Source organism: Sander vitreus, chromosome 11, assembly GCF_031162955.1.
Source record: "Sander vitreus isolate 19-12246 chromosome 11, sanVit1, whole genome shotgun sequence".
NCBI classification, from domain to species: domain Eukaryota; kingdom Metazoa; phylum Chordata; class Actinopteri; order Perciformes; family Percidae; genus Sander; species Sander vitreus.
Window position 1 is genome coordinate 21,389,281 of NC_135865.1, and position 14,796 is coordinate 21,404,076.

General features: G+C 41.7%; 1 protein-coding gene across 6 annotated transcripts in view; it reads left to right on the forward strand.

Moving 5' to 3' along the window:
• dachd (dachshund d) overlaps positions 1–14,796 on the forward strand; it is a 96,860-nt gene that overhangs the window by 47,852 nt on the left and 34,212 nt on the right. For all 6 annotated transcript variants that reach the window (XM_078262324.1, XM_078262326.1, XM_078262327.1 and 3 more), the window contains exons 2-3: positions 1,464–1,579; positions 8,464–8,616. In XM_078262324.1, the coding sequence (XP_078118450.1) occupies positions 1,464–1,579; positions 8,464–8,616 (269 nt within the window). The remainder of the gene's footprint in view (positions 1–1,463; positions 1,580–8,463; positions 8,617–14,796) is intronic.

A 14,796-nucleotide genomic window follows, 5' to 3' on the forward strand; every position in this document is an offset into this window, starting at 1 on the left:
AAGTCATTTATCATCTGAAAGTAATTTGACAAACAGAACAAGTTCACCTACAAAAATACATTAACAATTAATGTAATGAAATACTGTGTTATAAGTCTGGTGACCAGTGGTGTATCATGCCACCAAAATACTTAGTACCTATTGACATATATTATTCGTGGAGAGATTTTCCTCGAGATTAAACTAAAGAAATTACACATTACAACAAACTTGACTGACATTACTGTTAGCACACCCCTTTAAACCTTATTTACAATAATAATGCAGTCTTCTAAAGGGCTTTACTAGGACGGAAGCTCAGCCAACAGGTCCCAGGTTTGATTTCCAGCCCTGTTCTTTCTCTGTAAAATGTATCCATGTTTCCTCCCATAGTTACAGCACGTTACGGAAGCCCTTTGGTGTTTTAAAGATGGATTGAACTCAGTTCATATTAGAGAGAACTTAGTATCCCGGTAAAGCTTAAAAATGGACTATTGTATGTGAAATAATGTATGAAGCCAATATGTCACCTGTGTCAAGTCACCATAATTCATCTTGAGCTGAGACATCCAGCTCCTTGTTCATAAAGCATATACCTCTATAGGATCTTGGCCCCCTCATTATATGCTCATTGCATTTTATTTTACCCTGTAGCCTTTTCTTTGTAACTATAAGCCAGCAAAGTAGGTATTGATTGCAACTCGAAGCTGTATTAATAAGTGAATGAGTAAGATGTGTGGAAAGTCAGGGGTGTATCTGCTTTGAAGGCCTTTTCTCCTGCACAGTAAGGTGGCACAGTCATTTATCACGGCTGGATCTGTGCCCCTCGTTTGGTGTAATAAAACTCCCCCATCAGAACCGTCCAACAGGTCTGAATCACTCTGTCACACCACCTTCCAGCTAAGGCACGCATTAAATCAAGCAAGCAGAACATTTCCTAAGGCAGCCATTGCCTTTTAATTTCCTGAAGAACCTTAAAATATCATTCATTACCAGAACTACACATATTTGGTTTTTAAAAGTCTCATAAATCAATAGTGGCCTGACTGCAATAATTATAACAAGTTAACATGTAATTTCCAGGCCGAGGGCCGCACACTGGATTTTAGCATATGCAAACGAGGCAATTCAAATAGTGTGGGGATATTAATACGGAGGAACAGGTAACGAGGTACGGGTTATGAATTATGCATCAAAAAGTGGTTGATCTTCAATAAAGGAAATGAATTCACCGTGTAATCTAATTAGTTATGGAAGTCTATTATGTTGAGCTGCAGAAAGCAACTGTCCTTGAAAAGAAATTTATTTACAGTACATGTTAGCTCTTTGGAATGAAATTTCATTCTGGAGTGCTCCAAATGTTAACACCCCCCACCAACCCCCCCCGCAGCCGCCACCACCACCCACACAACCCCTCCTTCCCCTGCCAGTCTCCTCCTTGCCTCTCACCCCCCGTTCTCCTCCTTCTTTCCCCGGTGTTTTAGCTCCAGACCCGGCCGACCTCCGAAGAGGACCCAGAGTGTGACATCGCCGGAGAACCCCCACATCATGCCCCACTCAGTCCCTGGCCTCATGTCCCCTGGCATGATCCCACCCACAGGTATGGTTTGTTCTTAGTCTGTAGCGCTCTGTCACTGTTACTAAGGCTCTAATTTACTCTGTCTGGGTCTCTCCTATCTCTCTTTTCCTTTCTGTCACACACACACACACACACACACACACACACACACACACACACACACACACACACACACAACCTCCCCACCAGTGGCCTCCCCGCAGCTTGTCCTCGAAATGGCAACCAGTCCAAAGTGACACATGCACCCAACCACCAGACACCAGCCGCTCATTCGTTTACCAAAAACAGATCCTCTGCTCAACCCCCGGAAACCAAGCAGGGGAGAATAAATTGGAGTGGAGATCTTTTCTCTCAGATTATTCCAGTAGATGCTGCATTTTGCCTTGAGTGCATTCTAATTAGTGCGATTAAATCCACTCCACTGGTATATGTGCATAGGCAGTGATGATGCTAAAGCAAGCTTATCGCCACAAGAATCAACAACAACCGTTTGTGCCCTAACTTACCCCTGGGCCAAGTCTTATTGCAACCAATGCTTTTGTTCTATTTGTGGCTGGCTTCATTGTGACTGCTTTGATGTTGGTGGCTGTAAGTGCTCTGATTTGCATATTTTGCTCTCCCTCTTGATATGTCTTTAATGATGTTGTACTGTCGAACGGAGCTCTTTGAATGCTCATACAGTGTACAGTACACACTGTGTTTAACCAGCTATTAACTATAGTACTTTACAAAGAGATAAAACACCATAGCTGGTTTTCCATGGTAATCTTCGCTGTAAAACCATTTTAACCGACTTGTAATTATCCTACCTCACTTTTTTTTTTTTTTCAACTCTGTAAAAACAGTCTGGAAGTGTTTTTTCTTCTTCTCTTTCACCAAGAGCTAGCGAAGCACCGTCTGTGAAACTCAATATTAAAGACAGATTGGGCCATCCTTGTGAGTCAGTACAATGGAGGCTCACAGGCTACTGCTTTGAACTCTGGGAATAGGGTGAGGTCACTGGCTATCTGCGGCGTAGTACAGAAGGCAAACTTAAAGGCCGAAGTGAACACAGAGAGGGACAATGATGAGAAAGACCCATGTTATTTAGTGGAACATAAAGCAACAGAAAAGCCTTTTGATATCATCCCCTTTAAGCCCAGAGGGACTCTATGATCTTGACATTTAGTCAAGGTATTCAGGGGGCAGAGATAAAATAATTGAGGTTTTCGGTCTTCTTATAGCTGCCTTGAGCTTCTCAGCTGTGGCGAGACAGAACTTTTCCATCAATTTATGTGTTAATTAAACCATTTATTGTTTTGCTTATAGTATTAAGCATCAAATGACAAGGAAGTTACAGATTTTGACAGATTCATTATTAAGTATAATTGACCACACATAAGTTAGCATCTAAGTAGGTGACTAATTGATCTACCTGTCATGCCCAGTGTACTGATTGATGATAAAAAAGAACGCATTGAGAAACTGTCTTAAATAGTTACACTATCATGTCATGTCATATTAGTTCATTTTTCAGATGAGTTAGCGCCTGGCCTGCACACACAGACAGACTGTGGGCCGACGGCTTTTCCTGAGGCTTCACCAATACTCCAAGACTCCAGGAAAAAAGGCCACTGCACTGTTCAATTTGCGCTGCAGAGAAGGAGCCATAACGCTCCATGAAATGTTTAGCTCCCACTGTAGCTTTTCATTTCTCTCCTGGTGTTACATTTGCAAATGTACTATGTTGGTGCTTCTTCGCCAGCTCCTTATCACTCAGGAGTGGCTGAGTGTTGCTCAAATTTAGCAAAAGGTCTCACCTCTCTCATGATAGATGCAAGACGTTTTTCAAATATCTAATCTCATAGCCTCAAAAGGCAGCATGCCATGACAGAACCAATGCTGCATTCTTCACACAATTTGCTCTGTTTTAGGAATTTTGATTGCTGTGATTTCTTCATGCAAACTGTAAACAGCCAGTGTTTTTTTGTACATATTATACATAGAAATTAGACATAGACACAAATCATATTAGATTAAAATCAATAACCATATTCAACACAGTGGAAAGATGTCTTCTTCACACTCTAACAGGACCAGAGAGGCCTATGTGAAACACATTGTTAACATATGTATCTTTGCCCTTGACTCCAGTTCCATTTAGAAAAGGACATCTTAATATGCTTAGGTTTCCATTTAAGGAAATACCCTCATATATGTGTGTGAAAGCACATGTGTGTATGCGTGAGTGTCTGAATGCGTGCGTGCTTGCGTTCATGCCCCCAGGGGGTGGGGGGGTTGCGCTGGAGCCTTTCCAGTTGCTGATGCATTACAGGCAGATTGGCCCCCAAATCGGATTATTTGCTGTGGACTGACACCACACTGAGATGACATCTCCTTTAAAGTGGAGAGGGCCTCCACTCACACTCTGGCCACTACTTAAGCAGCAGCTTCAATATAATTCATTTATGTCCTGGATATGGCTTCAACCTTTTGAATAACGCAAGAGTACTGCATTTACCATTAGAGAAATGAATGTCACCTACGTCTAACCAGGGTGCATCCTGTACTTTACTGATAAAAACAATATCTTCTAATGCTGCCTGTCTCTGGCTTACTGTACACGTATGCATGTGCATTCCAGTGCCTCAGAGAGCTGGTTCTTCTTACAAGTACTGTAGGTGGAGACATATTGTAATATTTATGTTCTTGATGTACAATTAGCACGTCAGCTTCTAGAGTGGATCATCTAATCCGGTGCCACTTCCAGCTGCTTTAAAATAGATCCAGTATGCACCAGGTAATTTAGTGTCAGTTCTTTGTGTCTCTACCCCTCCTCTTCCAGTCCGCTGCTTGTCATAAGGTTAGCACGCTGTGTAATTGATACTAAATTTGTCATGATGTGGATAGCACAGTTCAAGTGGTGCAGTGTACCTAAGAGTCGCGTTGTTCCCAACCCCAGTTTGTCATTGCTGTGCTGCCACCAGTCCATGCATAAAATTAGGCGGCCATGCTCATTGACATGGAGTCTGTCTTCCCTACTTATCCAGCTTGCCCGATAAATAAAGTGTGTTTTCATTGTTGCCCATGGTGCAGTACCTAACAGAGACAGAACAGAAACACACCAGATAAGCTCTGGTTATTTTCTTTTTCTTAATCACTGCTAGAGAAAGTCGTAAAAGTCAGTCTTTTGTGTACTGATGTGAAGTTAATCTGATTTTAATTTAATTATACGAGTTAGTTGCGGAGGGCACAGGCATTGGGGTGTTTGTTATAAGAATGTTCTGACATTGGCGCAGGTATGGGGCAGCTAGCATGTTAATTAATGATGAAGATCCTGACAATATGCAGAGGCATGACAGCGTTAAGCCAGTCGGCTGCTGCTTCCTTTGCATATTAATAGATCCTTCATTATTATTTAATATGACAGCTGCTCCAAGGGCTACCATCAGACCTTGTCTCTGTTATTTGCTGTTTTGTGCTCCCCATGTGACAGTGCCATGCTATTCTCTATTTGTTGAAATCTTCCCTTTTCTCTTCTCTAACTGGTGTGGCTCTCTACATGCGGCCGTGATGCGCTGTTTGTTTTGTACTCAGGAGGATTCTGACTTGCCCGTGCGTCTATATAAGAAAAGTGTCTGAATCTAAAGGTGACTTTGAAAGAATATATGAGGCAGGATTGTTTTGTTTGCATAGTAATGAATGCAGATTAGCACTGAGTGGGATTGGTCTTGTTGACGTTTAGACTTCTAGTGGCTTAATAGACTTGTTGCTGGGCGCCAACATCTCCCTGGCTTCCTTATTACATCCACAGTATTGAGGTGTTTCTTATCTGGATATGACAATTGATCTAGTGAAATGGAACAATTATCAGAACAAAGATTTCAATTTATGGAGTGTGTCACTTTGTCAAAGACAGGGTGGAGGTTGGAGCAGAATGATGAATGGAAAAGTGATCATTCCATCTTTTTCACTATAGTACAAATCAATTTCTTAGCATTTATTTACTCAACAACACACATTTGATCAATACCTGCCACCTTCTTCTTCATGGATTAATTTCCATGTTTTTGTTGTTACAATTAGTTTGTTACAATATAGTTTAATAAAAAAAAGAAAAGAAATGGTGAGGACACACAGGCTGCAGTGCAATAAACCACTGTGTTCTCACAGCCAAAGTTAGAGAGCATCAGAAAGCACCACTGCGGCACTCCTTTGAGCAGCACCTGATTTGTGGGGGGGATTTATCACACAAACAGCCCAGAGGTGATTTCAATATTTACTCGGCAGTCTGTTCTGCATACGTCTCATTTGGAAAACAGTTGACTCTTGCCCATTATACACAAATGAAGGCTGACCTTCAGACTGGGCAGAGGCTACATTCATTATGTGGAGAAGTATCACCTTCTTATAAAGCAATGGCTTTTTTTCCCCCTGCTCTGCCCATGCATATTGAACAGCAGCCAGGGCCCATTGCAAACGAGAGGGCCCTCGCTGACATGATGTATACTGTACGTCAATATGGTACTGATGTATTTTAAGATGCAAACAAGGCTTTAAATTATATGCACCTCCATGTCAGTGGCTCAGAGTGACTCTCGCCATCTGCCTATCAGCTGGGGATGAGAGGAGAGGGTGCCTGGGCCGGTATGTTATTGTGTTCGTGTTTGTCAGTGTGTGTTTATGTCTGTGTGTGCGCATGCTCTCATGTATCTATTAGAGCCACATGTTCGATTTCTAGCTCTCCTTGTACTTGCGTCAACCCCCTCCCCTCAGATGCATGGCTAATAGCTGCTCTTGAGTCCCATCACGGAGACGTGACAGCTTAGTGATGATAAACGCAGACGTTGCCTTGTTCTGCGTCAAATGCAAGGAAAACCTGCATATCCAGTATAAGCAGCCCCTGTAAAAGGGCAGGTGATATACCGTATTGTGGATATGAGTGATTCCACTAATAGCTACATATCTTTTTCTCGCCATGCATCTTTGATTTTGTTGCTGGGGTTGGCAAGAGGAGTCGCGGGACTCTCGTGAGACACACCAGGCCTAGAGGAGCTTTAGCACTATCTGCCCCTGCTGTTTGAGACCAGCCTCATGAATAAAGATTTCAGTCACGTTCAATACACCAGAACCCTGGAAATACCACAATGACAAACCAATGCTTTATGATCTCTGCAGTGTGCTCAGCATACGTATGTCTATAATCTCAGACTTACTATATCAATCACATCAAGTCTATTTTGATCGAGGTGGGCGACCATGTCAAATATTGCTATTTCAGTGTATATTTAGAGATGGCAGTGGAAATGTGAATGGTAATTTAAAATGTGATGTCAAAAGTCATTTAGTCTGCTCATGAAAACAGCAGCCTCAGGCCTGAGGAGAATCCATGTAGAATTCTCAAAGATATTTGGCATGTTGTCAGAATCTTTCAAGTCATATGCATACTGAAGAATGTATTATAATTGCTGTATTGTAAGATTGAGGCAACCATAAAATCATTTGTGCAGCCTATATTAGAGTGCAGTGGCTAGACTAGTCTCGGGAAAAAAAAATACTTTTTATATGTCTATAGCTTTCTACCGTTTTTCTAGTTTTATGGGAACTTAAAAAAACACTAGTCTTTTAATGTCTTAAGAACAAAACAAAACACCACATTATGTTCTGTACATTATAATCCATCCTCCTTTTTTCATTGGATTTTGTTGTGCCCATATGCACAATATGTTTTTTTTTTTTTGTCTATTGCCTCATTAATTTGAAAGTTTTTGAGAATGTAGTAGAGATCATATTGAATTGCTACATTCCTCTGCTTTTTTATGGAGCATATTCTTTAGTTAATTCCCACACATGTCCCTCCAAGTATTAAATGTACAAAGCCATTAACAAGTATTAAAATATAAAAAGACTTAAATCCTTGGCTCATTGTTTTCTATTCTGCTTGATGGCTGGCTTTGACTCTCAGAAGAACCGTATTATTATGAGACACTACAGTATGTAACTGTGAAGTATTTGAATACCAATGTTAGGCATTATTCAGGGCGATTAGATCACGTCAAGGACCCCTAAACTGACACAAATTAGACCACGGACCCCCATCTGATGGATGTTTTGCTTTCAGATGTTTTTATTACAGACCCATGACCAAAATAGTCATACATTCTGTCATTGTGTTACTTATGGATGGAATTATAGTGAAAATAAATGATTCCCCTTTGTACTGGGGACCCCCTGGAACCCCATCAAGGACCCTTTGGGTACCACTGCATTAGAAGGCATCATTAAAATACCCTCGATAAGATTTTTAAGACAGTTTTCTCTCATATTGAACCCGTCTCACTTTCTGTCTCAATTTTTCTCTCCCCGTGTCACACTGTATCACTGTTGCTATGTTATACTGTATATATATATATATATATATATATATATATATATATATATATATATACATTGTGTATAATCAGTTGTACATACAAAATGCTTGCATCATGCACTATTATCTTGACTGCATCTGTTCCCATCAAGGTACAAATACATCAATATAGTGGCGAGGAATACCGGAGTCTGTGAAACATTCATAAAAATCATATGCTGTCACACACACACACACACACACACACACACACACACACACACACACACACACACACACACACACATGCATCCATCCCGTCAGCATGATAACCTGCTGTGAAGATATCCCCTCTCAGAAGATGAAAAACCAAGCTGTGATCACAAAGGCGCTTATTCCCCATAGTGCATAAAATTATTCATTGTTTTATTATTTCAAAAGTCCTTTTTCTTTGTTTTTTTTTGTTTTGTTCACCAGGGCAGGTTTCTGAAAGGTTTTGCAGGTGCAGTGGCTCAGCCCCAGCAGACATGTAGCGGTCTGTAAGCGCTCTGTCTCTTCTGCCTCCTCTCTCCAGGCCTGACAGCAGCGGCGGCAGCAGCTGCCAACGCAGCCATCGCAGAGGCCATGAAGGTCAAGAAGATCAAGCTGGAGGCGATGAGCGGCTACCACGGCAACGCCAACCACCATGGGGCTGACGGAGAGAATGGAGACCTCAGCTCCAGCGTCGGTGAGGATGCCCTTCACATACACTGTCACAAACACATTCACACCCATATAAACAGAAGACAAACGCTTGTTGCAAACTATTTCATGTGACACAAACACACACATTAAGACTTATATACTTATCACCCTTTTCACATACACTCAGAGAATTCAATATGCTATTTCAATAATAGATTGAACATGTTTAGACATTAAACATCTGCATCAAGTACATTGATTTAAAGAAATGCAGAGTGAATGTTGGGCAGCAATGGCTTTTAAAGAAATCTTAAATCCTGTCCTGATTTAAGGATACTAGTACCAATACCAGTACCCTTAAAGTGATATTGATACCAATACCAGTACTTCATTTGATACTTTTTTTTTCTACTTCATTCGTTACCCATCATGTGAATGGAAGCATCTCGGCACGCTGAACTGCCAACTCTGTCAAACACACAGCGTTTGACTTCACAACACCAAAGACTGAATGAGTTGTTGCTGCTGCGATAGTTGGCCATTCACACGTCAGATTAAATCATACAGAGTCAAAACCATACAGATAGTCATTTTTTTTCTAGATCTGAGTACAAAAAGGATTGCAGGATGAATGCAGGTATCGTTTGGCTGGAGAGGTTTCGATACTACTTGGTTATTTTGGTTGATACCTTCAAGGTATTGAGTGTCGATACCCAGCCCTAGTTATGACCATTTAAAGGTGAACTATGCAGTTTTTTTAGCTTAATTTACCTTAACTGAACAGCTTCGGAGTCATTGGAATGGTTATATGACTGTTTTTGAGTTGAATGGTGGTTGTCTCGCTCCCCCCTAGCGCCTGTGAGCTGAAAAACCACCCTTGCAACTTTGGGCCGGCGAGTTGCGGGCCTCAGCGCCAGAAAGTATCACATGATATCAGGTCTCGCGATGCAACGAATTGCTTCATGGCACTGCACACATACGCCCATTCAGGAACCGGCTAACAAGGTAGCGATGGAGTTTTTCACACTATTGTCATGGCTGAGCCGGCAAAAAAGAAGCAGAAAGCTAGGAAAGCATTGTTGAAGGAACAGAGAAAGAGGAAACGGCAGACTGACCGAGTGAGGAGTCAGACACAAGTAAACATCGGAGCTGCCAAATATCTATTCCGAAGCTGTAGGGGGAGCTCTATGGAAAAGCCTGCAAGCAAAAAGCGAGAAAACAGCGAAGAAATGGCCAAAACTGCATAGCGCCCCTTTAAATGAGTCAAGTTTAGTTATCACCACGAATGGGCAGAGTACCATAACATTTTGCAGGATCGCTAGGGTGAAATGTGTGTGCCTGTCAACTACATTTGGTGTCAGTCCATGTGTTAAAGGGTTAAGGCAGTTTTTATTTATTAGGCCACTTGCAAGAAATTGTCAACCAGTTATTGGAAAATGGTAGGGCGTATCATCAAACTAAAACAACTTTTTTTTCATGGCTCATGCAACTTTGGGGAGGGGTGGTGAAACATCTTCTTGGAGTATGGAGAAAGCTGCTCAATGAAATGGGGACAGTATGTTTTAGGCTGAATAAGGTGTGGCCTATACTCATACATTTTTCTGAAGGATTCCTGTAAAAGAAATACAATTCGCTTATATGTGTCATGGTTCTAACAGTTATAAAGCAAAATGTTAAGTATTTCATAAATTGGAACATGGTCGCTATTTTTATCACTTGTTCCTTGACTTTCCACCAAATTAAATTGAAATCTGTTAAGTAGCTTTTGATATTCTGCTAACTAACAACCAAATCAATATACAGGACCAACAACAAAAACCTCATTGCCAGAGGTAATGAATAATCCCATACAAACCAAGGACTATATAGCTGTTAATGAAATGGATAAATGCTGTTTTCCTTCAGTTTGTATGAACTGTAAATACCCACATTGGTGAGGTGAGTCTTGTTTTCACTTTTGTGTTGAAAGATAAAAAATCGTATGCGTACGAGCCTTATTGTTAATAAGTAAAAGTGAAACTGTGAACACAGTTTCCCAACGCGATCAGCTTTTAACAAGGTCTAATTGAATTGCTGTGAGAGCATTGGTTGTTTCACTGAGCCATTTCAATTAATTATTAGCCTGAAAATGCATAAGGATTTTCCTAATATCACACATAACCACTAAGTGTATTAAAGGGAATCATAATGTATGTTAGTGTGGATTCATGAGCCCATTCCAAATTATAAACCAAATGTAATCCCTGAAGCTTTGGTTGCTAAATGGAGGTTTTGATTCACTTGTAATAAATGGCTCGACTCCTGAATACATTTCATCAGCAATTCTTGACACCATGGAGCCTATGGTTTGCGAGATGAAAACAGGATGTGTTTCTAAGCAGATTTAACAATGCAAAATGCATAAAGTGTGAGGTCATCACTCCAAGAGAATGGAGTATGTAAAAAATAGAATACGAGCCTACGAGGTCACGGAAATAAAGATAAATGTGAGTACCAACAGCAAGGCTACGGCAATGGAGCTAATAAGAAACTGTTTTATCTTTTTACAATTTAAATTGTAACCTTGAGCCCACAGCCAGCCACACAGGCTCCCGGTAGAATCATAATTCTGGCAAGGGGGAGCAGCTCTAGGTGTGGGTGCATGGGCCACAGCATTAGCTCTCTGAGTGAAATATATGGCAGTGACGCCTCTCGGCCCCATCCACAATCAATTGGATTCTTTTCCTTTAATATTTACTCGCAGCGATGAGATGCTCGTCTGCATGGTGATGAACAGTCTGCCACTGGCGTTTGAAGGTGACCTGTCAGTGAGTATGGACAAATCTCTCGCTCGCAGAAATGTAGAAAATAAATCATTAGGGGCAGGCAGTCAGACAGGGGCCTCTCTCTCTCTCCCTCACTCTCCTCGGATTTAAATCAGCTCAGATTTATGATTTGAATTAATGCTTCGTTTGGTCAAAGGAATGGTCGCAGAGACAAATGATGTTTGGTACTGAAACCGTCCTAATATTGATTACTGGGTGTCGCAGCAATCTCTTGTTTATATCAAGCACTCTCCTGTGACAGGGTGGCCAGCAGGAGTCATCCTGATAATACGCCTGAGAAATATGGCCTGCTCGGCACCGCAGGGCCATGAAACACAGCTAGCAGCATGCTGTCTTCTTCATCTAGCCCCAGGCTTCCACTCACATGTTTATTTTTCGTAAAAACATTTTGTAATTTCACAAGTAAGAACTGACTTACAAGAAAGCGTGATTACAGAATTATTCCAAAAGTGTCTCACTCTTGCCTGCTTTCACAAACTATTTTGGAGTATGAATGCCTAATATGTCTAGTTATCAAGCCCTATATCCAAATGCAATCCAAAGAAATAAATCACTTGACTGATATAGCATGGAGTGGGCAGAAAAGGAACTGTATTTGGCTGTAGCTTTGTTGGTACTGGACTGACTGTTGTTCACAGTGCTAACTAGGGTATGACTTCATGCTGTTTTTTTCTCAGACCACAGCTGCTTTGAGGAAATGGACTGGAGTTTTATAATCATCCAGCTTTAACTAAGACTCACACAAACGGATGTGTTTACTTACACAAAGTATGTTACCAACCTTGATAGGAATTGATATGATCAAGAGCAAGCTTCTGATAATACCATTGCGGACATAGATCCATTTAATCAGAAAGAGCTTCTACATAAACCCATTGGGGGAAAAAATCCTCCTCTGTCTAAAATACAGGTGCCTCATCTCTATATTTGTCTGACGCAGATCTTTGTGAAGAGCTTAAAGCAAAGCACAACAGAGCCAGCCAGTGAAGGACACTCTGTTCTGTTTGTAGAGTTGGATTGCCCGTCGCTGTCTTTGTGTTGATGTAAATTGAACAGGCTAATGTTTCTCCCTCGCATTAAATATTCATCACAATTAGACCTTCCTGTTTGCATCAATGTTATTAATTATGAGGAAAAAACAGCCAGTTCAACTCTCAGCCAAAATAACCAAATATCCTGAGTGAGAGAAGGGAAGAAAGACATTGATATGTTTGTAGGAGTATATGAGGAAGAGAAAAAAAGATCATGAGTGAGAGATGGAGATAAAAATGTAAAGAGAGATAGAATGTGAGGTGTGTGGGGGTCTTTCTTTGATTTTCCCCTCACACCCTTTAGTTGGCAGAGGGAGCCCTCTCAAAGCACAATGTGGATTGTTCCTGCGCCTCTCAGGAAATGCCACAATTACAGATCACAGACCAAGCAAAACACGTGTGGCGCTGGGGATAAACAGCCCGCCATTCCCTCCCAGTGCATTGACCCCAGCCACAACCTTCATTACTGGGAGAGAAAATATTGTCAGCTGCCCACTAACAAACATCTGCCAATTTCAAGAGAAGGAATTGCTTTTGTCAGCCGCGGAAGAAAAACAAAGTGTTTCTCAGACCTGCAAAAAAGAAGTGGGAAGAAAAGATAAGGCAGCGTTCAGCCTTGTCTTTTTTTCCTTGTCTCTTTTTTTACTCTGTCTCACCCACTTCTCCGTCTTTGGCCCTCTGTATCTCTTTGGCCACTGGGTGCTGCCCTGCCACTCATCTGACTTCTCACCACACAACTCTAATGGAGCTGAAATCCTGTTTGTAATTAGATATGGGAATTCCACTGTCATCAGCCAGATGATGCCACGACATGCCGACCAAATAACTTGCTGACAGACAGCCGTGAAAGGAGGAGACACAACAGCCACTGCTAACTTTTAGTTTTTAATGCACATTTTGAACGAATCCTAAACCTGTAACACCACAACTAAGCTGTATAGGCAGTCACGTTGTACAGCACTACTTCAAAACCTGAAAGCCCTTTGTCTCACTTCTGTGGCTTCAGTCCAGGCTGTCTGCGCCCAACCAGGAGTGGAGAGCCACATGCTGGGCTGAAGCTGGACGTCTGGTGACAGGTACCTGGAGTGTTGCCTGACTGAGAGTTGAGAGAAGAGGTTCTGAGTGAAATGATGAGGAAGCATCATTCTCTCTTCCCAGGGTCATCAGGCTAATTTCGGCAAACCCCACCCTCACGCTTGTTTGCATGTGTGTATGCATGTGTGCGTGTGTGCGTGTGTGTGTGTGCGTGCATGCATGCATGCTCGCTCGCGTGAGAGAGAAAGAGGGGGCCTTGGCCCCTGAGAGCGCTCTGTGAGGAGACCACAGCTGTACACTCCCAGCAGCTAATTGGTCCTTATCTAGCTGTCCCATTCATCTTCATTTTTTACCAATTACTGAGCATTATCTGTGTTCTCAGTTGGGTATGGGACTTAATCCTTTTTGGTTAAGCTGGTGCTACAGCTTGCAAATTTCAAATGGAGAAGGGGGGTGATGGAGGGGGGGATAAGGGGAGAAGGGGGCAAAAGTCATAGCAAAAACAAACTCTGAAAATTCCCATCGTCCCTCACTGGCAGGAAGCAATCAATAAACAATGACATCACACGAAGGAGAGAAGAAAAAATTGAAGAGATCAATTATTGGCTTTATAATTCAAGTCCTTGTTTGCAAACGTTGCAGCCTCATTGATTAGGCTGTTCTTGTTGCACTCACCATTATTGACTTGTTAAAACCATATTTTCTCATCATCAGTGGTTTTACGTTTGCGGTCACACAGATAATAATGCTTTAAGGGGGCCTCATTAATTATTCAAGATGTATTCATTTTAAAGCACAGCGAGTCCAAATCATTCTGTTTACTCTACAAACAATACAAGTATAGTACATTGCTCATCCAGAAGGTACATCAAGACGCTGCAATCTGGGGCAGTTAGCCTTAATTTTCTAAGATCAATGCATAACTAGACTCCTCTCTATATGGGGTCCGTGCTTGGCCATGCTGCAGAGCTGAGTGGAGTCAGCCTGGAGACCGTGCACTAATTACTGGAGTGTTTACTGCTCTGCTGGATAGCATTTGTATCATTTTGGATCATATCAGTGAGTCAATGTGCTCTGCGCTGGACAGATAAATAAGACATTAAGATGAATAAAATGAATGAAATTAACAGTGGAAAAAGTGATGCACAGACAGTCATGCGCACAAGAGCAGGCCACATATAAAGACACTGCTCCCGCACTTTGATAGGGATCTGTTTGGTCACACTCTCTGCGCCAGCTGTCAGCCCAGCTCCACTGCTGCGATTTAATTAGTCTGTTTATGTCCTTTCTAATAATAAAGCTCTCTGGGTGGAAGGACACATCCAACTAGCT